Source organism: Heptranchias perlo, chromosome 13 (genome assembly GCF_035084215.1).
Source record: "Heptranchias perlo isolate sHepPer1 chromosome 13, sHepPer1.hap1, whole genome shotgun sequence".
Taxonomy (NCBI): Eukaryota; Metazoa; Chordata; class Chondrichthyes; order Hexanchiformes; family Hexanchidae; genus Heptranchias; species Heptranchias perlo.
The window spans coordinates 11,496,431-11,524,430 of NC_090337.1; the positions used below are offsets into that span (position 1 = coordinate 11,496,431).

A 28,000-nucleotide genomic window follows, 5' to 3' on the forward strand; every position below is an offset into this window, starting at 1 on the left:
ACATACGCACAAACACTATGGATTCAGCAATGCAATGAGGGAGGGACCAGCTGTCTGTAAAACTCTGCGCCGCACCAGACGTCTCTAAACATACTAAAGCCTGAAACAAAGCCTGAATGATTCCTTCCTTTAGACGTAAGAAAGGGTTTGGGGCAACAGGTGGATCTCGGTAATTCGGGTTTGCATTGATTAAGAACTGTTCAGTCCCGGAGTCCCCCATGTACTGGATCCCAAGAAGTTGTAAGTGCAGTTAGCCTTGGCTAATGCTGTTATTCCTTTCGCATTTTATCCTGTGCTGTTCTACAATTACTGCAATGTGTTATGCTAAAAAGTATTAGATCTGGTCCGAGAAATAAAAAGTACATCTACGCCTGTAAATATATTCTTACTGTAAATTCAGCACGAAGTACTTGTTAAGAAGCCAAGCAACACGGAATTAGCTCTCAGTTAACACCAGGCGTTGGTATTTGCACGACTGAGCTCGAGGGCTAGATTCCCACTGCAAAAACATAGAAATTCAGATATATCGACTAGATCATGGGAAGGGATCCGCTTTCATTGGACTCTTGATGGGCTGTAGTAAGGGTCGTCTGTCATTGAGCTAATTGCAATCGTAATCTCCTTAATGAGTGAAAGTCAAAATCCGGATATGGTTCTACAGTCATCCGCCACAATAATCTATTCTTAGGAACAGACCCACGCTCTGTGAGGCAACAGAAGGGTCTAGTTAGGAGAATCAGTCTGCATGGAAACTGTGGGAATATTACGCCCGAAATCCCACCCACTGAAGCAGCAATAAATGCAACCGTTACAAGACAAGTCGCTCTGTTCCTCGCTCTCTCCCTCTTCATTGTAGAACTAAGCTTTTTTTTTGGGGGGGGGGGGTTTCCATTTTTCAGTATCTGAAGAAAAGGCTTCACAAATTAACTATCTCACATCTGTGTAGGAAGAAAGAGGGGAAATAATAAGATTGTTAGGACAAGTCGCTGAATTTGAGGATGGAATGAGAAATTAACTGCAAGTTTCCATGCAGTTTTGATAAAGCTATATTTTTTGTTTTGCTTGTAAACTTGACATTGAGCGAGCTGCTCCACTCTTTGGCTGTAAGGAGTCCGACATGTAACCTGGTAGTGACAGGAACTTGTGAATGCGATTGGACTCGGGACGAAGTCAGTAGGCGAAAGAGGTAAGGTGCTCTGAGCTTTTTCCGCGTTGTTTGGCAAGACGGCTTTAGGTCCGACTGAGAAAAATAAAGCCGGGAACAATTTCACATCTAAATGATTTATAGGCGTTTTATAACCCGCGTGTATACAATGACTTAAGATCGCCCCAAAACCCAAATACAATGGATTACTTTAAAACTCAACAGACCACAAAACCTAGTACACTCAACAACCACCACCCATCCATTAAACTTAAAGTTACAACACAAGGGAATAGTATGCGCCGGATATTTTTATATGAACCGTACGTATACACACACACACACACACATATGCACGGATTTATTGATATATATATTTATAATAATGCACGATATTATTGATACATACATTGTAATACACGGTTTTATTGAGGTATATATAGTTATATACATAGTTCTGTTCATGCAATAAAGTAAACATTTGTAACTGTAATCTTTAATTGTTAATGCAGGACATTAATGCACAAAAATACTTTTTTCGTCCCTCAGCCCATTCTCTGTCTCCAGTCCGTTTGCAGGAAATTTGATCTAATTGCGGCATGTAACTCATTCCTGAAGGGTGATCTCTCGGGGTCCTGAAAGAGGATGAATGCGGTCAGCCGAGGAGGCCTGTCTCACTTCTCTTTGCACTGGAGCCTGCTGGTGATCTTGGCCGCTTTCGCCTGGTGCTGGTGCGTCAGCCTTGCTTGCCCCAAACCATGTGCCTGCTACGTGCCCACCGAGGTCCATTGCACCTTCAGATACCTCAACGCCGTCCCGGAAAACATCCAAACTCATGTGGAGCGGATAAATTTGGGGTGAGTTTAATAATCTTACCTTCGTAGCGTTTCCGGTTGATCTGCTTATGACATAGAGATAGAGGATCAGCCATGATCATATTGAATGGCGGGGCAGGCTCCAAGGACCGAATGGCCTACTCCTGCTCCTGTTTTCTATGTTTCTATATGATACCAAGAGTCTCGTTTCCTTGCAGTTACAATAACCTGATGAAATTAACAAGCGACAATTTCGCTGGATTGGCAAGTCTCGAACTGTTGATGCTTCACAGCAATAAGATCCAGGAGATACCAGACAAAGCATTTAAAGATTTGCGGTCCCTGCAGGTAAGATCTACCAAGGTTTGCTGGAAGAGTATGTTTTTCTTTAATTCATTCTCAGATTGTGGGCGTTGTTGGCAAGGCTGGTATTTATTCTCCATCCCTAGATGCCCTTGAGAAGGTGGTGGGGAGCCTTTTTCTTGAACCGCTGCAGTCCCTATGGTGAAGGTTCTCCCACACTGCTGTTAGGTAGGGAGTTCCAGGATTCTGGCCCAATGACAATGAATGAACAGCGACATATTTCCAAGTCAGGAGGGGGTGTTACTTGGAGGGAAACTTGGAGGAGATGGTGTTCCCATGCCCTTTTCCTTCTAGGTGGTGAAGGTCGCAGGGTTCGGAGGTGCTGCTGAAAAAACCTTGGCGAGTTGCTACAGTGCGTCCTGTTTTGAGCTGCTAGATCCATTCTTAATCTATCCCATTTAGCACAGTGGTAGTGCCACACGACACAATGGAGGGTGTCCTCAGTGTGAAGCCAGGACCTTGTCTCCACAAGGACTTGTTTTTGTTTCTAGTGGTTTGATACAAATGAGTTGCGTGGTAACTTCAGAGTGCTGTTAAGAGTTAACTATGTTGGTGTGGGAGTGGAGTCACATATAGGCCAGACCAGGTAAGGATGATAGGTTTCCTTCCCTAAAGGACATTAGTTAACCAGTTGGGTTTTTACAACCACCCAACAGCTTCATGGTGACTTTTACAGATACAGTGGTGGGTAAAATTTTGGAGTCTATTATTAAGGAGACAGTAGCAGAACATTTGGATAAACATAATTTAATAGGACAAAGTCAGCATGGCTTTACGAAGGGGAAGTCATGTCTGACAAATTTGCTTGAGTTCTTTGAGGACATAACATACAGGGTGGATAAAGGGGAAGCAGTGGACGTAGTGTATTTAGACTTCCAGAAGGCATTCGACAAGGTGCCACATAAAAGATTATTGCTCAAGATAAAGAATCACTGGATTGGGGGTAATATTCTGGCATGGGTGGAGGATTGATAATCTAACAGGAAGCAGAGAGTTGGGATAAATGGTTCGTTCTCGGACTGGCAACCAGTAGCCAGTGGTGTTCTGCAGGGGTCGGTGCTGGGTCCCCAACTCTTTACAATCTATATTAACGATTTGGAGGAGGGGACCGAGTGCAACATATCAAAATTTGCAGATGATACAAAGATGGGAGGGAAAGTGGAGAGTGAGGAGGACATAAAAAACCTACAGGGGGATATAGACAGGCTGGGTGAGTGGGCGGAGATTTGGCAGATGCAATACAATATTGGAAAATGTGAGGTTATGCACTTTGGCAGGAAAAATCAGAGAGCAAGTTATTATCTTAATGGCAAGAAACTGGAAAGTACTGCAGTACAAAGGGATTTGGGGGTCCTAGTGCAAGAAAATCAAAAAGTTAGTATGCAGGTGCAGCAGGTGATCAAGAAGGCCAACGGAATGTTGGCTTTTATTGCTAGGGGGATAGAATATAAAAACAGGGAGGTATTGCTGCAGTTATATAAGGTATTGGTGAGACCGCACCTGGAATACTGCATACAGTTTTGGTGTCCATACTTAAGAAAATACATACTTGCTCTCGAGGCAGTACAAAGAAGGTTCACTCGGTTAATCCCGGGGATGAGGGGGTGGACATATGAGGAGAGGTTGAGTAGATTGGGACTCTACTCATTGGAGTTCAGAAGAATGAGAGGCGATCTTATTGAAACATATAAGATTGTGAAGGGGCTTGATCGGGTGGATGCGGTAAGGATGTTCCCAAGGATGGGTGAAACTAGAACTAGGGGGCATAATCTTAGAATAAGGGGCTGCTCTTTCAAAACTGAGATGAGGAGAAACTTCTTCACTCAGAGGGTAGTAGGTCTGTGGAATTTGCTGCCCCAGGAAGCTGTGGAAGCTACATCATTAAATAAATTTAAAACAGAAATAGACAGTTTCCTAGAAGTAAAGGGAATTAGGGGTTACGGGGAGCGGGCAGGAAATTGGACATGAATTTAGATTTGAGGTTAGGATCAGATCAGCCATGATCTTATTGAATGGCGGAGCAGGCTCGAGGGGCTGATTGGCCTACTCCTGCTCCTATTTCTTATGTTCTTATGTTCTTATACCAGCTTTTTTTCTTATTTCAAGATTTTCTTTTGACCTCACATTCTCTGGATTATTAGTCCAGGCCTCTGGATTACTAGTCCAGAATCATAACTACTACGCAACCATACCCTGATAAAGGTGTAGTAACACTATTCATTACATAACTTCCTATTGGTAAGTGGAGAAATCAAGGTCAATAGCTCTTTAGAAATTATTTCTGATCAGATGACCTGTTTGTGCAAATAAACTTTTGAAACGGGCCAGGTTAGTATGCTACAATAATTGTGTTAATGGCCACTTTGATTTATTTTTCAAAGGCAGACCTGGATGGATTAATGCTTTGGTGAACAATACACAGACTATTTATTTCATTTGTAATGTCCTTATGGAGATTTAGGACAGACAGCAGAAGAAACATTTTTACACAGAGGGTTGTGAGGTTACAGAATGCATCACTGGAGTTAGTGATTGAACAAAAAAACATAAGAAATAGGAGCAGGAGTAGGCCATATGGCCCCGTGAGCCCTCTCCACCATTCAGTAAGATCATGGCTGATCTTCAACCTCAACTCCACTTTCCCACACGATCTCCACGTCCTTTGATTCCCTTAGATTCCAAAAATCTATCGTTCTCAGCCTTGAATATACTCAACGACTGAGCATCCACAGCCCTCTGGGGTAGAGAATTCCTCCTCACCTCAGTCCTAAATGGCCGACCCCTTATCCTGAAACTGTGCCCCCTAGTTCTAGACTCTCTAGCCAGAGGAAGCAGCCTCTCAGCATTTACCCTGTCAAGCCCTCTCAGAGTCTTATATGTTTCAATGAGATCACCTCTCATTCTTCTAAACTCCAGACAGCATAAGCCCATTCTACTCAATCTCTCCTCATAGGACAACCCTCTCATCCCAGGAATCAATCTAGTGAACCTTTGCTGCACCGCCTCTAAGGCAAGTATATCCTTCCATAGATATGGAGACCAGAACAGTACACAGTACTCCAGGTGTGATCTCACTATGGCCCTATACAATTGTAGCAGAGATCACCTCAACATTCGAGATTAGGTGATAGATAGATAGGTGATTCAGGGAAAGGGAATGAAGGGATATGCAATATGTTCATCCAATACAGCGATTACTACAGCAGAAACTAAAATGTAGCAATGAATGGATTCTCCCTAGCTGCATAACTTTTAACAGTTACCTAAAGAACTGTGTATATTACCGTTGTTCAGTTGTCTGGAGATACTATGGGATGGGCTATAACAACTGTACCTGTTGACCTTAAAGGTTCTGAAGATGAGCTACAACAAGGTTAAAGCATTGAATCGTGAGACTTTCCATGGTCTTCGCAACTTGGTGCGGTTACACATGGACCACAACAGCATTGAATTCATTAACCCGGAAGCATTCTACGGGCTCAGTTCATTGAAACTCCTCCACTTAGAAGGAAACATGCTTCAGGAACTTCACAGAGATACATTTGTCACTTTCCGCTTCAGCCAGATCTTCAAATTGTCTTCAATAAAGCACATTTATCTGTCAGATAACGCTCTAACATCCATCCCTAGTGATCTCTTGTCTTACATCCCGGAAATTGAAAGCATCTACCTGCATGGAAACAAATGGTCTTGTGATTGTAACCTGAGGTGGTTAGCTGAACTCAATGAAAGACTGCCAGGTATAGTCAGTCATTTATCTATCCTATTGTTATTTCCAGTATATATTAGCAGATCAATGCTACACTGCTCACTCAGATGGTACCTGTTCACAAGAACCAGATCCCGATACCATGTTAGATACAATGTGGTTGAAATTCGTCTCGGACGAACCGCCTGTTATATGCCTGGCATGATATTTGGTCCCACTGACTTCACATGAGGTGTATATCAGGCAGCCCATGAGATACCGCCCGTTTTGCACTGCTGCCCAACATAAATTTCTAACCCAATGTGTTATTCACTACTGAAGTGGAGCAGTGTTTATCTGCCCTGTCCTTTTAAGGCTACAAAATGTAATTGCCATTGGTGAGGCCACACTTGGAGTACTGTGTACAGTTCTGGTCACCCTATTATAGAAAGGATATTATTAAACTAGAAAGAGTGCAGAAAAGATTTACTAGGATGCTACCGGGACTTGATGGTTTGACTTACAGGGAGAGGTTAGACAGACTGGGACTTTATTCCCTGGAGAGTAGGAGGTTAAGGGGTGATCTTATAGAAGTCTATAAAATAATGAGGGGCATAGATAAGGTCGATAGTCAAAATCTTTTCCCAAAGGTAGGGGAGTCTATAACGAGGGGGCACAGATTTAAGGTGAGAGGGGAGAGATACAAAAGGATCCAGAGGGGCAATTTTTTCACTCAAAGGGTGGTGAGTGTCTGGAACGAGCTGCCAGAGGCAGTAGTAGAGGCGGGTACAATTTTGTCTTTTAAAAAGCATTTGGACAGTTACATGGGTAAGATGGGTATCGAGGGATATGGGCCAAGTGCAGGCAATTGGGACTAGCTTAGTGGTATAAACTGGGCGACATGGACATGTTGGGCCGAAGGGCCTGTTTCCATGTTGTAACTTCTATGATTCTATAAGTAAACACAACCTAAGGTCAATCAGAGTTTAATTGCTTTTTTTGGCGAGAGAGATTTGAAGATATTTGTCAGTTTCAGCTTCAAATCGGGAAAAGCCAGCCTGAAATTAGTGCCTTTCTTTCTTTCCATTTATAAACTTTGAAGTATTATCTTTGAAATGTGACTCAAAGCTTATAGATCACTTAATCTCCTGTGGCGTTGGCCATAGGCAAAATGGTGGGTCATTGTTAGCAAAGCGAGAGTCGGAAAAAATAAAATAAAAATAGTATTTAAAAGTTCATAAGATTTGCATATGTTATTGTATGGGTATACAATTATTATATGCCCATACGGCAAAAAGAGGATTCATCAATGAATGGAGTTCTGTGGGTAAATTCAGAAATTAAAATTAAACTGGCCTTTTGAGTGGGAGACAGGGGAACAATCTGGGGATACAGGCTAAGTTTTTCAATTGCTGGTCAAGTGAGGGATCCAGTGAGGGCCATAGGCTTGCATATGGGAGGGGGTGCTGATCCAGACCCCAGGCCGGCATAGAGGAGTGGTAAGGAGTAAAGTGTCATAGTATCACCAACTTGGACACACTGGGGGGACTGCAAAGTATAATCACAACTCTGTGGAGATTATAAACCTCAGCAGGTTAAACCAAGTACCCAGGTACGACATCCAGTCATGACATCACCTTCCTGTAAACATATACATAAAACACTTAATATATTACATATGGATAGATAATGTTGATTTAAAGTTCAGGCCTTAAGTGTAAAGGTCAAATGACAAGAATGTATATTTTTTCAGTAAATTGTGTTCCTTACCTACTTTCCCAATTGTATCTCGAAATATATCGTCACAATTGTAAAAGAGGACACATTTTTATATGAGGGTGAAAGCTTGTATTCTATGTTGTTTGGAGGAACCTCCTAACTGATTCCCATTGATAATAACTCTGCATTGCACTTGAAAGTATGACATAATTTGGATTGCCCAAACTAGTCTTTGCACCTCTCTAAAGACTGTAGCTATACTGCCACTTTCACATTTAATGCAAAGTAGTTTTGGGAGTGCATTGATCCAAAAGTGGCAGTTTAACTTGGGAGACTACAAAATGCACTAAAGAGGTGTCAGACTCCCTCCCATATTGCTTTGAGTATTTGTGAAGGACAGTAAAATTCCAGTCTAAGATGCATGATTTTCTGGGTGAGGTTCCAGTTAGACAATGAGTTTTTAAAAAATCAACGTGGTAATTTGGCAGAAAATACAGTCAAGTAGGCAAGAACTTATAGAAAAAAATGAAAAGGGTTTTGAGCGAACATTGACCTCATTACTATTACACATCTCAATCCAATGCCTTCCCATTTTGTTAAATTTTGATTCTCAATAAAATGTACGAAAATACACACTGCACTGATAATTAATTTTTATTTCTTGGCGTTACGATGAAGTGAAAAAGTCTTCTGGGAAATCTTGGTTTTTTTTAACTGCTTGTAAACTGAAACGTGCAAAACCTGAGTTTCCCAGAATAACTGCAGATTATTTTTTTTTCAGGAGTAATCAAATGCAAACGAGACCGGAACTATCCCAATGGTCAGATGTGCCCCTTGTGCACGATTCCAAGTGTCTCGCGGGGCAAGAATATTTTACAGCTGCCTCCATCAGTATTTGCGTGCACACCGCCAAAAATACAGTCCCCGCTGAAAATCAGGAACAGCACTCTGCAGGAGGAGGGCGACTACGCTGCCATTAATGCCAAGGACTTTGTGGTACCCTTGGGCCAAATGAGCTTGAACATGAGCGACCAATCTGGGAATGGATGCGAAATAAGCTGCAATGTTCACAGACCCTCGAGAACGCCGGGGGTGACCCTGGATCAAAGAGAAGACTATGTGCTACTAAACACTTCTTTATCAACCTTCCTGGTCTGCTACGTTGACTACGAACAGCTTCAACGGCTGTGGGGCATCTTGGCACTGTACACTGACTCACCTCTAAAACTTGAGAGAGACGCCCTGCTGAGTAAAACGCCTTACATGAGCTATCTTTACAAACAGCCGCCGGCCACGGATGTGCACCTGTTTACTGGTATAGAGGTGCAGATCAGAGCAGATCCTGCTTGGCTGATGCAAGGTGAAATAACCCTGCAGATGGACAGGACCCGGACGACCCTCAACGTTTTGCAAATCAGGTACCTCACAAACGTACAGGTTACCTTGCAAGACTTGGAAGTTAAACCTGGGAAAAATAGCTGGGTGATGATAAAGAAAGAAAACAATGCAAGAATGGAACGCTTTGTGGTCGTAGGCGGGACAGTCGAGTTGGAGTGCCAAGCCTTTGGTGACCCCGCGCCCATCACTGAATGGATATTTCCAGATGGCAGCAAGGTCCGAGCTCCATACAACAGCGAGGATAGCCGGATTTCAATCACTGCAGATGGCAAATTCATATTAAGGGTGGCTGACCTCTATGACACTGGCATTTATCACTGTGTGGGAACCAATTACCAGGATGCAGATGCGCTGAGCTTCAGGGTTACCATTCTGGACCCCAATGTTGCAGAGAACGATATAAATGGACCTTACATTTCTAAATCTGGTGGCGACTCAATACATCTCCCATGCCAAGCAACTGGAATCCCAAGTGCGTCCATTAGCTGGGTTCTTCCTGACCACAGAGTACTACATCACACTACCGGGAATAAGGAGATAACTCCAAATGGGACTTTAAGGATACAAAGACTAACATCTAGAGACAGTGGCTACTACAGGTGTCTGGCTGCAAACCGTTATGGGATTGATCTCCTGGCATTACAGGTTACGGTTACAGGCTCCAGGATGTCTTCCGAGAAAGAAAATGCAGAAAACAATGACGCAGCAGAGGAAGACTTCGGGTCAGGGGAGCATGAGGAAGACTTGCTGGAGTCTGAAGATTTGAAAAAGAAACATCAGTTATCTTCTGAGAATACGTCGGAAGAGAAGAGATACCATTCTAGGACCGACAGTTCAGAGCACAAATCGCACCTAACAACAACCACAGCAATCGGAATAACACCCAGGAGGAGAATGAGTGGCGGTGGTGCCAAAACACGGTGGTGGGCCAACCGTAGAACACTCAAACAGCCCAGAAGGAGGGTAGACCCCCAACGATGGGCGGAGTATCTGGCAAAGGCCAGAAAGAACGTCTTAACAAGAACTCCAACACGTGAGATCACAGTTAAACCTCCAGCAAAAGATTCATCTTCTGAATCGTCCGCTAACGAGGAAGAAACATCGGGAGATGACTTGGAAGTCCCAGAAGAAGGATTTATAATGGTAACAACCAAAGAACCATGGGGCGATTCAATCACTCGGTTAACTGAGAAATCAACAGTTATGGTTCCTCGGTTGAAGATAATTCCTGTGGTCCCACAATCTGCCGTGAAATTTCACACAACAAAACCAGACAGGAAGGATGCAATGCCCCCAATTCTAAAGGTGCCTACAGATTCCAATCTGTTCCCAAGGGTAACAGGGGCAACTTATAAAAAGGAATCGGTAAGAGTCAGACCCCAAGCGTCAACTGCAACTCCCCTGGAATCTAAATCGACTGAGGCAAATGCAGAAATGCAGGTGACATTTTCTGGTGACATTAAGGACGCCAATTACATGCCAACTCCGACGCCAACTGTATTAATTACAGACACCCCAAAGGAAGATATCTCATCAACAGAAAAGGCTAACTCTGTAGCAGAGTCTCAAAGTGAGACTGTAAGGACACATGACTATCACACTCGCATTATGACCATTACCACGGCCAAAGATGATGGGAATCAAATTCTATTTAAAACAACTCAGAAAATCACTTCCCCGCGGTCCTCCTCTCTGTCCACAATCCTTACTCAGCAGATTCACATCATAAGAGAAGCCACTACCGATGCCCCAATTTCCAAACCACGCCGGTTCGGTAGGAGGAGAAAGTTCCCCTATACACGTCGTTTCGGTAGGCCAGGCTTAAGGAGACACAGGTACAAGGTTGTGAGACCCGGGCAGAGGAGGCCCGCTTGGCCAGAAGAGAGAACGGCGGCGCCCGCATTAACACATTCAGGAGCTTCCAGCCCAGATCGCACGTCCTCTGTCACCCAGGTCCCATCAAGATCTCCACTTCCACTGCCGGTACCAATGCCACAAGGAACAAGTACTGAGGCTGCACAAACGTATGGTCAGCAGTCTGGGGATTCAAGTGCCCGTGAAACTGCAAACCAACGCGCCAGGATTACTCGTAAGGAGGACGTGCAAAATGTAAATGTTCATGAGGTGACACCGGCCCATTCAAAGGTGGTTTCGCAATGGGTGACCATGCCCGATATCAGAGCACGAACCCCTGCCTCTAAAACCACAACAAAACCCCCTCAGACTAGTGCAGCCGCCAGAACGACTTCCACCACACATGCTATCAAGAGACCGGGAGAAATGCCATCTCATGTTGGCTTCTCCTCTACAATTGCTGTAACTACTGCCGAGCCGGCAACAAGGTCCTCCAAGGTTGTTCGAGGAAAGATCCCTTGGGATAGGCTTTTTGGAGTAAGCAATCAGAAGGATGTTCTCAGAAGGCTTCGTAAACCCATCCAGACCACCAGGACTACAACTGCTGCTCCCAGAGTGTCCATCGTTCCAACAACGCCCACTCCTCACAGTTTGAGGACCTCGCCGGCAGCAAGAGACCCGATTAAACCCCTTTTCTCCACCGCGAACCCCTATGGTTCCAAAATAAAGCCAACGACAAGGCTCCCCATTGTCTCCGTCCGTCCACCTATAATCACGGCGCCCCCAACGACTGTTGCCACCATTCCCTTCATTGCAGTGACCGTACCTACCGCATCGACCACCACCCGTAGAACGGTATTCCGTCGCAGGAGACCGGGTAGGACAAGAAGCCGTGTGTCAGGGGCGACTGCGGGTCGTAATCGCTTGGTCATATCAGCAGCTGAAAGTAGGAAGGCGCGTCCGACAAAAACCAGGATGCCTTCATTTCCAGTCAGTGCGCCTCGTCCCGTTGACATTGCAGCCAGCACAACCCTGGCTGGTGCACAATCAAACAAGCACCTTCTAAACTCGGACGTGGTGAGTCCGACTGCACCCGCGAGTCAGTATATTTCTAAGATTCGACATTTACCCAGCAACAGCCGTACCGGCCAGTCAACTGCAGCCATACTACCGACAACCAATCCAACAATCCTAGCCTCGCCTACTACCAAAACCACATCAAGGGGCACCATAACTACAATGCTTCCACCATCTACTGCCACGAAGGCAACTAGGCAGCCTACCATCCGGAAGAAAATACGTCCTGCCAAAATGACAACGGTACCTCCTGTTAGCAAACCAATTAGTGTTACCACAACCACCGCCCCACTCACCGAATCGAATGTGCATCCTACAACTGTGGCTGCAACCTCAGCTCGGCCCCTGACCACAGCCAAAACTACCTCCAGGGCTATGCCCAGATTCCGAGTCACCTTACACAAGTTTACCACGACCGCGCCTCCCAGACGCGCGCCACCCCTGCCCACCACTGCCAGGGTGGAAAAGCCACATTGGCAGAAATCTCAGCCCGAAGCCATGAGCACCTTACGGACAAGTACTGCGACCGAATGGCAAACTGCGCTGAGTTTTACACAGGGGCCGGCAGAATATAAGGCGGCGACTCCCAAGTTAGACATCGACCTTGAAAACACGATAATGCACGGAGATGGCAAGGACCAGCTTTCCAACGAGTCCCACCCCTCGTCACCCAACGCCATCGCCGTGGACCCTTTGGCTGGAAACCGACCCTCCAAACCCCAGCTGGCCGGTGGGAACGCAGCCAGTTTCACCGTCCTGGCCGATTCTGATGCGTTTATACCGTGTGAGGCAACAGGAAACCCGCTTCCCATCATAAGCTGGACAAAAATTTCAACAGGTAAGGGTCGCCAAATCACTTCGTGACTTAGAGATGCTCCTCAGGTTTTCGATATTTGAATAATCAGGGTACTTTCATTCCCTTGTTCATTCATTCCCTTGTTCATTCATTCGTTTGTTCATTCATTCACCCGCTCATTCATTCATTCATTACTTTAGCTTGAATCATGTCTTAGGGCGGTTATAATGGGAGCTGTTTAAACGTAGCAGACACAAAAAATACTCCAGTCAGGGAGCACTCTCACTCGGAATGCAGTGGCTTGAGACCACCCCCCGGGGGAAGGCCCTGTCACACCCCATGGGACTGACACTATATAAAGTACAGCTCCAGCGACCCACCAAAGTGCGTTTAAAAAGTGCTGAGCGGCTCCTTTTGTTCGTTCTAGTCCGCTACTACATAAGCGTAGCTTCCCTTGATGTTTTGAGAAAGTATGCTCTTCTGCCTATTCTCTCAAAACACTTACAATGCAAGGACGAGGAGCAGAGCTTGTAAGCTTGGGTAAAACTTTGTCGTGACCACGGGAGTGCCAAGTACAGGTTTCGTACGCATGGCACCATGTAAACCAGCCTCACACAAGCTTATGACTGACCCAACCGAATATGCAGCCATGTATCCACAATTCATTGTGGCAGGGTTTTAACCACGTCTGTGTACATCTGGAAACCGAAAGAGATTTCCACACCTCCCTCAATACGTTGTTCTTGGTATATGGGCAACACTGACAAGGCAATATTTGCTGCTCATACATGGTTGTCCTGAAAGCTTTAACGTAGCGTGGGGCGGGAGTCACGTGTAGACCAGGCCGAACCGGAGTGATCGGTCGCTTCTCTAAAGGGCACTCGTGAACCAATTGGGTTTTTACGGCAATGTCGTTTTTCTGGTATCAGCCCACAAATTGTCAGATTTATTGAAGTCAGTTGCCCCAATTTGCTATGGCGGGATTAAGAACTCACCATCTCTGGATTGTTCTCACAGTAACGTAACCACAAAGCTACCTTACCCTTATTGTCTGGATGTGTTTAGCAGATAAAGATCATCTATAGCGGTGCAAAGTGGTAATTAAACGTCTATAGGTCCCATGATTTCCTTTGATAGTCTATGATTTTTTAACTTCACACAATTGCAATTGTAACTTTTTTCTTTTTACACGCTGTCCACATCTTTGACATTTTAAGGAACACAAATTGATTCTAAAGCACCTGGAAGTTGTTTTTAGTCGAACTATAATAGAATATTAAGTTGCACCTTTCATATAATACAGTATTAAGTTGTACCTTTTATATAATACAGTATTTAAGTTCTACCATTTATATGGTATAGTATTGAACGCTAATTTGTTTGAAATAATCTTTGATTCTTGTTGTAGGTGCAACTGTCACAGCTAAAGCCAAACGTGGCAATAAATTTGAGGTCTTTCCAAACGGCACCCTGTCCATTCATAAGATCACAGTTCAGGACCGCGGACAGTACCTCTGCACTGCAGAGAACCAGCACGGCTCGGATCGACTTCTAGTCACTCTGTCCGTGGTGGCTTACCCTTCCAAGATATTGGAACCTCGAATGAAGGACATCACGGTACACTCTGGGTACCAGGTAGAGATGAAGTGCAGATCTGAGGGCAGGCCAGCTCCAACTATCTCCTGGATCCTTTCCAACAGGACTTTGGTGAGAAACAGCAGCCCATTCAACGGGAGGGTCTCGGTGCTGACTGATGGCACCCTCAGAATAAAAGCAGTGACCGTGTACGATCGAGGGAATTACAGGTGTGTGGCCAGTAATCCGGCCGGGATTGACACGGTCACGGTGAGGATGCAGGTGGTGGCGGAACCACCGGCCATCCTGGAAGATAAAAGCGAGAGTATCAAAGGGCAAGTAGGGCAGAACCTCAGACTACCCTGCACTGCTGTGGGGACACCTCAACCCACCGTCCAGTGGATGCTCTTCGATGGGACCGAAATCAAACCTTTGCAGTTCGTTAACACAAAACTGTTTGTCTTTACCAACGGGACGCTTTACGTCAAATCCCTGACTCCGTCTGACAGCGGGAATTATGAATGTGTAGCTCTAAGTTCGACTGGATCGGAGAGGAGGGTTGTGAGTTTAACGGTGGAACGCAAGCAGGAGATCCCCAAGATTGTTGCCGCTTTTTCGAGCAAGACCAAAGTGAACTATGGTGATAAATTGCAACTCCATTGTTCGGCCACGGGAGATCCGAAACCCAAAATCATTTGGAGATTACCTTCCAAGTTAATTGTGGACCAGTGGCACGGGTAAGATGTCCTGTTTACTTTCCTTTCTGGGCTGACACTGCTCTTGGTAATAATCTTAATTTTAACCTAACTTGCCTGGCGGGAACCCCACGCAAGTCAATGGAGAGTAAAATCGGACGGACGGATTAGGTTAAAATGATCCTCTCAATCGTTCATTCTCTTTCACGTGTTCTTGCTTCCCCTTTGCCTCACCTCAAGCTTACTTGAACAGAGGTGAATGCAGAACAGACAATAGGTAAGAGTTTGAACATTCTACATGACAATAGTTACTCACTGGACAGTAATGAGGTGAATACGCTTATGCTAAGACATACTGCAAGAGCTAGTAACGAATTTTAGGCGAGGTTAGTGGATAGCTTTGTTTCTTAAGATATTTATTACCAGCTACTGGAGTTAGAAACAGTTCAAGACAAAAAAAAATAAATCTAGTTAGGAATAAGAGTTTGTGTCCACACTCTCTGTAACCATGTTATTTTGCCTGAAATTTCTTCTCTGAAATTCCCTTCCTAAACCGCTCCACCTCCCCCTTTAAGACCCTCCTTAAATCCTACCTCTTTGACCATTCCTCCTAATGTCTCCTTTGTTTGGGCATCCACTTTTGTCTGATTGTGCCTCTGTGAAACACCTTGGGATGTTTTTCTATGTGAAAGACAGGGTATCAATTTTGCTGCTGTTGTTGTTGACTGATGCACAATGGTTTACTTTTCTGAGTGTTAAATTTAATTTGTCTGCCCTTTCTGCAAACCTTTCACTGCATCCTTTGTCTCTACTGCTCCCTCTATTTAGTGTCCAGAAAGCTCCTGATAAAATAATACACTATTAGAAAAGATTGACGTGGCAAGTCTGCAATCCTGGACTCCCAGTGGGAAGCTGCACCCACAGGAAGTGTGTTATGGAGGTAGGGCTATGCCATTGCAGTCCCAATACTTGACCCACATCCCCTGTGAGTGTGGCTCTCCACTGGGTGTAGCGGATTATGGAAACTCTCCTCTTGATATCATGGTATTATTGGGGAAATAATAGAACAGATTGGGAGCTGGTTGAAATCATGTAAACAGAGGGTGGTTATTAACTGAAAGGGTTCAAAGGGTGGTGAGTGTCTGGAACGAGCTGCCAGAGGCAGTAGTAGAGGCGGGTACAATTTTGTCTTTTAAAAAGCATTTGGACAGTTACATGGGTAAGATGGGTATAGAGGGATATGGGCCAAGTGCAGGCAACTGGGACTAGCTTAGTGGTATAAACTGGGCGACATGGACATGTTGGGCCGAAGGGCCTGTTTCCATGTTGTAAACTTCTATGATTCTATGATTCTAAATTGGAGCCTGGAAATAGGTAGAGTTCCCCAGGGCTCGATACTGGCTCCTTTATTGTTCATTCTTTTTATTGACAATCTTAAATGCAGCATAAATAGTACTACTATTACATCTTCAGATGGCACAGAAATGTTAATAAAAAAACAGGAAATTAACAGGTTGAAACTGATTTAGATGAGTTAAGTGAGGAACGTCAATCTGGGGCCATAGGGACAATTTCAGCCTCTGAGCCCTGTCAATATGACCCTCACAGCTCAATCATTTTTGTGCATATAGTTCTGATGTGCTATTTTGTTCCATTGAATTTTGTGGGTTGTTTACGCTGTTTCTCCGGGGTTTCCTTGGATCTTCCACTGATGTCACAGCGGACGATTGTGGAGTCAGGTGAATGGACCCAGTAATAGAAGATGTCATAGGTGGAGCAGTGTTGTGTTATGCACATGGGGCAAGGCAACTCGAAACATAGCAATTCGACGCGTGGATACCCATTAATTGTAACAGAGAAATAAAGGGAGTCGAGGGTAGTCATTGAATTGTAACTTAAGGTTCACAAGCAATGTGAGAGCACTATATAGGGAAATAATAGGCAGCTCACCACCACCTTCTCAAGGGCAATTAGGGATAGCATTAAATGCTGGCCTTGCCAGCGACGCCCACATCCCATGAATGAATTTTAAAAAGCCAATAAGGCTCCATTGCTAAGTCAATAGAGTACAAAAGTAAGAGCACTATGCTGTGGCTATGTAAGGCTTCGATGCATCCACACTTGGAGTGCCGGGGTAAATCTTACCAGAACTTCACGCAATGGGAGTGCATGTCAGGAAATTGGATGCAGAGATAAGTGCACCTGATTTGATGGTCACTCACTTTTTGATCCATAAGTTTACTTGCGATGTGTCCTGGTTAACCATGGTCTCCTGATTGCATTATGAAAATCAAGAATTTCCAGGACTTTCTCCTGAATTTGGACACTTTTTTTTTGCCTGTCCAGGGAGTTAGCCTGAGAGGTTTGGAAGGCAGAGCACAAGGTGGCACCATCTAGTGGATGGGCTGAGCATCATTATAGCAGATGGTCTTTTGTCAACCTCCTCTTCATATGTTTGTATGTATGTTCAAGCTTTTTTTTTTATTCGTTCACGGGATGTGGGCGTCGCTGGCAAGGCCGGCATTTATTGCCCATCCCTAAGAGGGCAATTAAGAATCAACCACATTGCTGTGGGTCTGGAGTCACATATAGGCCAGACCGGGTAAGGACGGCAGGTTTCCTTCCCTAAAGGACATTAGTGAACCAGATGGGTTTTTACGACAATCCGGTAGTTTCATGGCTATCATTACTGATACTAGTATTTTAATTCCAGATTTTTATTTAATTAATTGAATTTAAATTCGCCATGCCGCCGTGGCGGGATTTGAACTCGTGACCATGGATTTTAGTCCAGGCCTCTGGATTACTAGCCCAGTAACATAATCATTACGCTAGCGTCTTGTTGACACTTCTATAATGTTGCTGCCACGTTGGTTTTTCGAAACAGGTACGGTGATAAGAAAAAAACAACAGGTTTTATCAGCGCACTGAGAAGAAAAATCTGACATTTACTCCTGGTTGAGGCTGCAGATGTTTCTTCAACAGCTAAGATACCAGCTAGGTAAATGGCTCTATGTGAGTCTTTGCCTACCCAACAACAAGTCCAGCACGTGAAGAAGTAATTCATTGTAGGTGAAAAATAAAGAACTTGCATTTATATAGCTCCTTTCATGACCTCAGGAGTCCCAAAGCACTTCACAGCCAATGAAGAACTTTTGAAGTGTCGGCATGGTTTTAAAATAGGAAATACAGCAGCCAATTTGTGCATAGCGACGTCCCACAAACAACAATGAAATAAATGACCAGATGATCTGTTTTTACTGAAGTTGGTTAAGGAATAAATATTGGCCAGGACATCGGGGCGAACTCCCCTGCTTGTCTTCGAAATAGTGCCATGGGATCTTTTATATCCACCTGAGAGGGCAGATGGGGTCGCAGTTTAATGTCTCATCCAAAAGACGGCATCTCTGACAGCATAGCACTCCCTCAGTGCTGCGCTGCAGTATCAGCTTAGATTTTGTGCTCAAGTCTCTGGAGTGGGACTTGAACCCATGACCTTTTGATTCAGAGGTGAGAGTGTAACCAAAAGTGACGTCCCTTAAGACATTTCCGAAAGAGAGGATATGGAACTACATAAATACAAACCATTCATTCATTTTCAAATTACCATCAATTAAGCAAAATCAAGTTTCTTTTTAAAACAAAACATCGGAATGCAGTATTGCTAAAAAATAAAAATTTACTTTGTTACAGTGAAATGATAATTTGGCAAGCTTGATCTCTGGGGAATTTAGTCACAGATGTTTGAATACTAATATCAGAACTCTCTCAAACTGGAGTCAGATCTAACACAGAACGGACTTGGCCTTTCACTGTCTGTGCTTTGCAAAGGGCTAAAGGCAGAACTGGCATTGTCGTGGGAAATTTCAGAAAATGGCTCACGGAGATTTTGTGGAACTAGAGACAAACACAAAGAAATGTTGGATGTTAAATTTGAATTAAGTGACAATTTGCAAAAGGTGGGAAAACGTTGCTTTAAGCATAAACATAATAGCTTTAAAGGAGCAGTTTGGTCATACTATCTGGCTTGCAATTCAGAAAATTACTGCTGGCACTATGATTAGGTGAACATTGAATATGTCAAGTTTAATACGGGTGTTTTTTTTTTAAGCAGGTTAAGGTCTCCAGTAAAATAGCAGACAGAGCAGAGCCACACAAACATGTTGACTGTTTGCTGCTAATATAGTCAAGATAAATTCCTAGGCTGTGAGGTAAAGACACTGTCCACTTGGTAGTAATTGCAGCAACAGCTGCCAAGTCTACCACAATCCTTTCAATATGCTACTTTTGAGTTTTAACTGTGATCTTTATATGAAAACTCCTACATACAAATAGTTCTATTAAGCAATGCAGCATATAAGTGCTTCCCAGGGGTTGTGCTAAGGAGTGGTAGTTTGCAGGTTGATTCCTATGGCTTCATACAAAACGAGTTCTTGAACACAGCCAGGCCATCATCCTATGAAGGCTGAATACTTCTCTGGAAAGAGAGAGAGAGAGAGAGAAAATCAAAATTCAAATGGCAAGCTGCCCAGAGCCACTTTTGAATATCTAGCAGCTGGATCAGGAATGGCTGCTCACAGAAAGCTATGAGTAGCTTGCCTATTTGCCCTCGATATGCACGTGTGAGAGGGGGAAGGTGAGGGGGAGTGACTCTTATGGCAGAAAAAAATCCCCTGTTTAAAAATTTTTATAATTCAACATTATGAGAAGGAGTTACTGTCTGCTGATATCTTGCATACTTCTGACTGGATAACGTGTTACTGTTGGTTGCAGCTAAGGCTGTTGGGAGCTGTTACCAAAACTGCTCACACCTCCTTTCTCTCCCCAGCAAGTCCCCACTTCAAATTCATGCAACTTCTCTAAACCTTGTTTGCCAAAGGCCTCCCAGTGATAATGATTCCTGCAATGAATGTCAAAATGATTTAACTCGATGAAGTCATACAGTGTGTACTTTCAAGCAATTCATCAGCAGCAAAGGTGATTTGGTTGTGCGAGGGCTTGTTAGGATCTTAGTAACATATATACAGAGGCATAAATTAGCCTACCTCTGCCAGCTATCAGATGATGATAGTTACCATGGTAACTCATTTCCAGCATTAGATTTACTGAAATTGTCAAGTAGTAAGATATACATTCAATTTGGCACATTAGACTTAGTCAAACTATGTATTCTTTAACACTCCAGAGAACGAGTTGTGCATTAGTTACCTTTATCTACAGCTGTTAATTATTCGAACAAGAATACCGAGCTCCAAGTTAACTATGGTAAACAGCAGGAAACCTCCTGCTAATTACCACCTACCGCCCTGCCTCAGCTGATGAATCAGTCCTCCTCCATGTTGAGCACCACTTGCAGGAAGCACTGAGGGTTGCAAGGACACAGGATGTACTCTGGGTGGGGGACTTCAATGTCCATCGCCAAGAATGGCTCGGTAGCACAACTACTGACCGAGCTGGCTGAGTCCTGAAGGACATAGATGACAGACTGGGCCTGCGGCAGGTGGTGAGCGAACCAACACGAAGGAAAAACCTACTTGACCTCGTCCTCACCAATCTACCTGTCGCAGATGCATCTATCTATGACAGTATTGGTAGGAGTGACCACCGTACAGACCTGGTCGAGACGACATCCTGTCTTCACACTGAGGACACCATCCATTGTGTTGTGTGGCACTACCATCATGCTCAATGAGATAGATTCAGAACAGATCTAGCAGCTCAAAACTTGGCATCCATGAGGTGCTGTGGGCCATCAGCGGCAGCGGAATTGTATTCCAGCACAATCTGTAACCTCATGGATCGGCATATCCCTCATTCTACCATTACCAACAAGCCAGGGGATCAACCCTGGTTCAATGAGGAGTGTAGAACAGCATGCCAGGAGCAGCACCAGGCCTAACTATAAATGAGGTGCCAACCTGGTGAAGCTACAACACAGGACTAAACAGCGGAAGCAGCATGCTATAGACAGAGCTAAGTGATCCCACAACCAATGGATCAGATCAAAGCTCTGCAGTCCAGCCACATCCAGCCGTGAATGGTAGTGGACAATTAAACAACTAACGGGAGGAGGAGGCTCCATGAACATCCCCATCCTCAATGATGGCAGAGCCCAGCACGTGAGTGCAAAAGACAAGGCTGAAGCGTTTTCAACCATCTTCAGCCAGAAGTGCCAAGTGGATGATCCATCTCGGCCTCCTCCCAATATCCCCACCATCACAGAAGCCAGTCTTTAGCCAATTCGATTCACTCCATGTGATATCAAGAAACGGCTGAGTGCATTAGATACAGCAAAGGCTATGGGCCCCGACAACATCCCGGCTGTAGTGTTGAAGACTTGTGCTCCAGAACTAGCTGCGCCTCTAGCCAAACTGTTCCAGTTCAGCTACAACACTGGCATCTACCCGACAATGTGGAAAATTGCCCAGGTATGTCCCGTCCACAAAAAGCAGGACAAATCCGATCCGGCTAATTACCGCCCCATCAGTCTACTCTCAATCATCAGCAAAGTGAAAGAACATATCGTCAACAGTGCTATCAAGTGGCACTTACTCACCAATAACCTGCTCACCGATGCTCAGTTTGGGTTCCGCCAGGACCACTCGGCTCCAGACCTCATTATAGCCTTGGTCCAAACATGGACAAAAGAGCTGAATTCCGGAGGTGAGGTGAGAGTGACTGCCCTTGACATCAAGGCAGCATTTGACCGAGTGAGGCATCAAGGAGCCCTAGTAAAATTGAAGTCAATGGGAATCAGGGGGAAAACTCTCTAGTGGCTGGATTCATACCTAGCACAAAGGGAGATGGTAGTGGTTGTTAGAGGCCAATCATCTCAGCCCCAGGACATCGCTTCAGGAATTTCCTCAGGGCAGTGTCCTAGGCCCAACCATCTTCAGCTGCTTCATCAATGACCTTCCCTCCATTATAAGGTCAGAAATGGGGATGTTTGCTGATGATTGCAGTGTTCAGTTCCATTCTCAACCCCACAGATAATGAAGCAGTCCATGCCCGCATGCAGCAAGACCTGGACAACATCCAGGCTTGGGCTGATAAGTGGCAAGTAACATTCTCGCGAGACAAGTGCCAGGCAATGACCATCTCCAATAAGAGAGTGTCTAACCACCTCCCCATGACATTCAACAGCATTACCATCGCCGAATCCCCCACCATCAATATCCTGGGGGTCACCACTGACCAGAAACTTAACTGGACCAGCCACATAAATACTGTGGCTACAAGAGCAGGTCAGAGGCTGGGTATTCTGCAGCGAGTGACTCACCTCCTGACTCCCCAGAGCCTTCCACCATCTACAAGGCGCAAGTCAGGAGTGTGATGGAATGGTCTCCATTTGCCTGGATGAGTGCAGCTCCAACAACACAAGAAGCTCGACACCATCTAGGACAAAGCAACCTGCTTGATTGGCACCCCATCCACCACCCAAAACATTCACTCCCTTCACCACCGGCACACTGTGGCTGCAGTGTGTACCATCCACAGGATGCACTGCAGCAACTCGCCAAGGCTTCTTTGACAGCACCTCCCAAGCCCACAACCTCTACAAACTAGAAGGACAAGGGCAGCAGGCACATGGGAACAACACCACCTGTAAAAGGTATGATCAGTAAGTTCGCTGATGATACAAAAATTGGTAGGGTGGTAAATAGCGAGGAGGATAGCCTCAGTCTGCAGGACGATATAGATGGGTTGGTCAGATGGGCGGAACAGTGGCAAATGGAATTTAACCCGGAAAAGTGCGAGGTGATGCACTTTGGAGGGACTAACAAGGCAAGGGAATACACAATGAATGGGAGGACCCTAGGCAAGACAGAGGGTCAGAGGGATCTTGGTGTGCAAGTTCACAGATCCCTGAAGGCGGCGGAACAGGTAGATAAGGTGGTAAAGAAGGCATATGGGATACTTGCCTTTATTAGCCGAGGCATAGAATATAAGAGCAAGGAGGTTATGATGGAGCTGTATAAAACACTGGTTAGGCCACAGCTGGAGTACTGTGTGCAGTTCTGGTCGCCACACCACAGGAAGGATGTGATCGCTTTGGAGAGGGTGCAGAGGAGATTCACCAGGATGTTACCATGGCTGGAGCGCTTCAGCTATGAAGAGAGACTGGGAAGATTGGGTTTGTTTTCCTTGGAGCAGAGGAGGCTGAGGGGGGACATGATTGAGGTGTACAAAATTATGAGGGGCACAGATAGGATGGATACTAAGGAGCTTTTTCCCTTCGTTGAGGGTACTATAACAAGGGGACATAGATTCAAGGTAAAAGGCGGGAGGTTTAGAGGGGATTTGAGAAATAACTTTTTCACCCAGAGGGTGGTTGGAGTCTGGAACTCACTGCCTGAAAGGGTTGTGGAGGCAGGAACCCTCACAACATTCAAGAAGCATTTGGATGAGCACTTGAAATGCCATAGCATACAAGGCTACGGACCAAATGCTGGAATATGGGATTAGAGTAGACAGGGCTGATGGCTGGCGCGGACACGATGGGCCGAAGGGCCTCTATCCGTGCTGTATAACTCTATGACTCTATGACATTCCCCTCCAAGTCACACACCATCCTGACTTGGAAATATATCGCCGTTCCTTCAGCGTTGCTGTGTCAAAATCCTGGAACTCCCTTCCTAACAGCACTGTGGGAGAACCTTCACCACACGGACTGCAGCGCTCAAGAAGACGTCTCACCACCACCTTCTCAAGGGCAATTAGGGATGGGCAATAAATGCTGGCCTCGCCAGCGATGCCCACATCCCATGAACGATTAAAAAAAAGGTGCTGAAGAAATGCATTAACCTGATTTAAAAAAAAATATTGGTAATGGGATATCCAGTTCATAATTGTGAGTCAAATAGACATGGAATCATACTTTCCTACATAGAACATGTTTCATTTTTGTAAAGAATTTCTCCGTGAAAGTTTGCGATCACTCTTGCGAACAACGTGCATCAGGCACTTCCAGGTCTCGATTTGAAACACCCTGGTGCTGCGTAGAAGTTCTCTCTAGTCTTCCACTTCACCACCCCTTGATCGCAGCCTTGGAAGAATGGCTCCTACTGCATCAGTATAGTTTTTCCATTTTTCTCTCAAGTTCTTTGCAAAAACTATCATTAAGTTGGCACAAATTGGTGATCCCTCACGTAGTGAGGGTGATTAGTGTGGGAAATGGGAAAAACCTACATTGGTGCCATAGCTGGGGATCTGCTCAGTTTGGGGGTCGAGGCACGTTGTGGGGCAAAGTAGAGGGACCTTCACTCAAAGGTGACCTACGAGGGCAGTGGATACCAAAGTAGAAACATATTCTACTCCCCTGCTCTGATATCACTCACCACGATGAGCGCCAACAAAATGTTTAAACTTCTCCAAAAATGTTAAATCTTTTATGATATCAGTACTACAGTAATTGAATAGTAAGCAAGTATTTTTCTCTCCAGCGAATATTCATAGAAAATAATCATTAAGCAATTTAACTATTTTCCCTTCATTTACAATTACTCCAATGCTTTTATCCTTTGGAGTTAGGCTAATCTCTAACTGTTATGATACTGAATACATTTTTTTAAAAAATTATTATACTTAGTGGGCTAGATGTTTTGTTTATTCAGTGAGAAAAAAGATCTACATTCTTTGCTATGTTCAACTCCAGTGTCTGCTTTCCACCTTATCTCTGTAACCTTCTCCAGCCTTACAACCCTCCGAGAATTTGAATGCTGGCCTCATCTGCAGCCATTCCTCCAGCTGCCTAGGCACCAACCTCTGGAATTTCCTCCCTAAACCTCTCCACCTCTCTCCTCCTTTAAGACGTTCCTTAAAACCTACCTCTCTGACCAAGCATTTGTTCACCTGTCCTAATGTTTCCTTATGTGGCTCGGTATCAAATTTTGTCTGATAACGTTCCTGTGAGGCACCTTGGGACCTACGTTAAAGGTATTATATAAATGCAAGGTGGTGCTGTTTAGACATGTAGTTTATTTCAGTATTTTCCTCTCTCAGTTCTCTCTCCTTTTCCTTGCCGGCTTTGATTAAGATCGTTTCCTTGTTTCCATTTTACTTAATTACTGAAAAGTTCTCTTTTTTTCTTTTAGAATGGGAAGCCGTGTCCTGGTATTACCCAATGGGACCTTAACAATTGAATCCATCACGGAGAGAGATGCCGGGGACTACCTGTGCGTCGCCCGAAACAAGGTTGGGGATGACTTGATGTCGCTGAAGATCGATGTGTCCATGAAGCCGGCACTGATTGAACACAAGCAATCCATTCACAAGCACGTTTCGTACGGAGGAGATCTTCAAGTAGACTGCAAAGCCTCTGGATCCCCCCGGCCCGAGATCTCCTGGAGTTTGCCCGATGGGACAATGGTCAATAACGTGTTGCAGGCTGATGACAGTGGCAGCAGGACGCGGAGGTATGTCGTGTTCGGCAATGGGACACTCTACTATAATAAAGTGGGGATGGCGGAAGAAGGGGATTATACGTGTTATGCACAAAACACCCTCGGCAAGGATGAGATGAAAGTTCGTGTGACTGTAGTGACGGCGGCTCCACGTATAAAGAAACCGTACAAAGCATTCCTGAAGGTAAAAAGTGGAGACTACGCAATGTTTGACTGCCAGGCTGTGGGGAAGCCATTGCCAAAGATATTATGGATGCTGCCAACAAACGAAATAATATCATTCTCCAAGAATCGGTTTCACTTGCATTCCAATGGTTCCTTGTTAATCAAAAACACCCGACTCTCCGACGCTGGGGAGTACATGTGCATTGCTCGCAACCCTGGTGGCGATGACACAGATCTCTTCCATTTGGACGTGTCCTCAAAAGCACCGCTCATAAACGGTTTGTACAGGAATAAGACGGTCATCAAGGATATCGCGGTGAGGCACACGAGGAAACAGATTGACTGCAGGGCCGAGGGGACGCCCAAACCGCACATCACGTGGATTATGCCAGATAACATCTTTCTAAATGCCCCCTACTATGGCAGCAGGATTGTCGTCCATTTGAATGGCACTTTGGAAATCCGCAATGTAAGGGCTTCTGACAAAGCCGAATTCATCTGCGTGGCCCGCAACGATGCCGGGGAAGCCGTTTTGGTGGTCAACCTGGAGGTGACCCAGATGCTCAGGAGGCCCATGTTCAAAAATCCATTCAATGAGAAAATTATTGCAAGCACCGAGTCAACAGCCATCCTGAACTGCTCGGCCGACGGCCACCCACCTCCAGAGATTATTTGGATTCTTCCCAATGGAACACGGTTCACAACCAGATACAAGACGGCCCGCTACCAAATAGGTAGTAACGGCACCTTCCTTATTCACAATCCAACCGCAGCGGATACGGGGAAATACCGGTGTGCAGCCAGGAATAAAATCGGATACATAGAGAAACTAATTATCTTGGAGGTTGGCCAGAAACCCATCATACACACTCGGCCATTAGGATTAATACGAAGTATGAGTGGAGATGCTTTGTATCTTCATTGCTCCGCCAATGGCAGTCCAAAGCCAAAAATTGAATGGACCGTACCAGGTAGCTACGTCTTCGATAGACCTCAAATCAACGCTAAGTATATCCTGTTTGAAAATGGGACTTTGATTATTAGGGAAACAAGCGTACGTGACAGAGGCAATTATATTTGCAGAGCGCACAACCATGCCGGTGATGCTTCCATAACAATACCAGTGATCATTATAGCCTACCCGCCTCGTATAACCAACGGACCTCCGAAATCTGTTCACACAACGGCTGGATCACCCGTTCAACTCAACTGCATGGCGATTGGAATTCCCAGGCCAGAAATTGTGTGGGAGCTGCCTAACCACACGGTGCTTTCAACTTACAGCAAGGGTCGGCCCACTGGAAGCGAGCTCCTGCACCCACAGGGAACATTGGTCATCCAAAGGCCATCCGCTCAGGATTCAGGGACATACAAGTGTACGGCCAAGAGCCAGCTGGGCAGTGACTCCAGAGTAACATATATTCAGGTGGTCTGAAGCGACTGCTCTTCATAAAATGAAGTCTTGCATTCATCTATTCTTATATTCATTTTTGAATATATATATATATATATATATATTTTTACAGAGATTAATATTAACCTTCAGTGTTGAAAATAAAATCTACGGACTGATTAATTTCAGCCGTGGAGGAAATATTTTATTTTCCCGATTAAAAAAATTAACTATGAGATATGGGTCATTTTAACTTAACGGGCCATCGGGAAACTGAGGGGATCGGGAGCAATGCTGGTTTTACATCCGTTGAAATCAACAGAGAGCAATATTGGATGGGGTGTAAAACGGGTGTTCCGCCCGATCCCGCAGGATTCCCGCCCAGCGAGATAGGTTAAAGTTATTGCACGGAGAGAGCACTCTTTAGGTTATCAAATCATCATCAGCTTTTAAAAGCTCAGCAAAGTTGGTTACTAGTGTGCAAAAACCTTGGATTAGCTTCTCACCACTTTTTTTTTTAAAACCGTCTGGAAAATACCGCGTTTCTAAGTTGTAGAGTGGCAAAATCGTGTGCTGGAATATTTCATATAATAATTTATTCTGTGCTTCTTTGACATTTGACATCGAATTCTTGCCCTGCACTAAAAGCTTTGGTGTAATCGATTTGGTAAATTTCAATGTGAAATGTTAACATCCTCCTAATATCTTTTACACACAGGAAGAAAGAATTCTCACTGTGACCTTGTGTCTCAGTATTCATCTGCTTTTTTTTTTGCATAGCCACTTGCTTTCTCCCATCATTTAACATATAACGTTGCAAGTCAAGGACTGTCAAAGTTCAGGTGTAATATAATTGCTCTTTACTTTCAATTTTGAAAAAAAGGTAATAAAAGTTTTTTTTTAAATAATGAAGAC

General features: G+C 44.7%; 1 protein-coding gene across 2 annotated transcripts; it reads left to right on the forward strand.

Moving 5' to 3' along the window:
* Nucleotides 1-97: 97 nt before the first annotated feature.
* Nucleotides 98-27,997, forward strand: igsf10 (immunoglobulin superfamily, member 10). Of its 2 annotated transcripts, none has more exons than XM_067994969.1 (7): nt 98-240; nt 1,694-2,001; nt 2,178-2,307; nt 5,672-6,062; nt 8,511-12,896; nt 14,263-15,166; nt 25,219-27,997. In XM_067994969.1, exons 2-7 carry the CDS (start codon nt 1,790-1,792, stop codon nt 27,125-27,127), a joined length of 7,932 nt encoding a protein of 2,643 aa, XP_067851070.1. In that variant the 5' UTR covers nt 98-240; nt 1,694-1,789; the 3' UTR covers nt 27,128-27,997. The 2 variants fall into 2 exon arrangements, with proteins under 2 accessions (XP_067851070.1, XP_067851069.1); XM_067994968.1 differs by lacking the exon at nt 98-240 and adding an exon at nt 1,039-1,186.
* Nucleotides 27,998-28,000: the final 3 nt, after the last annotated feature.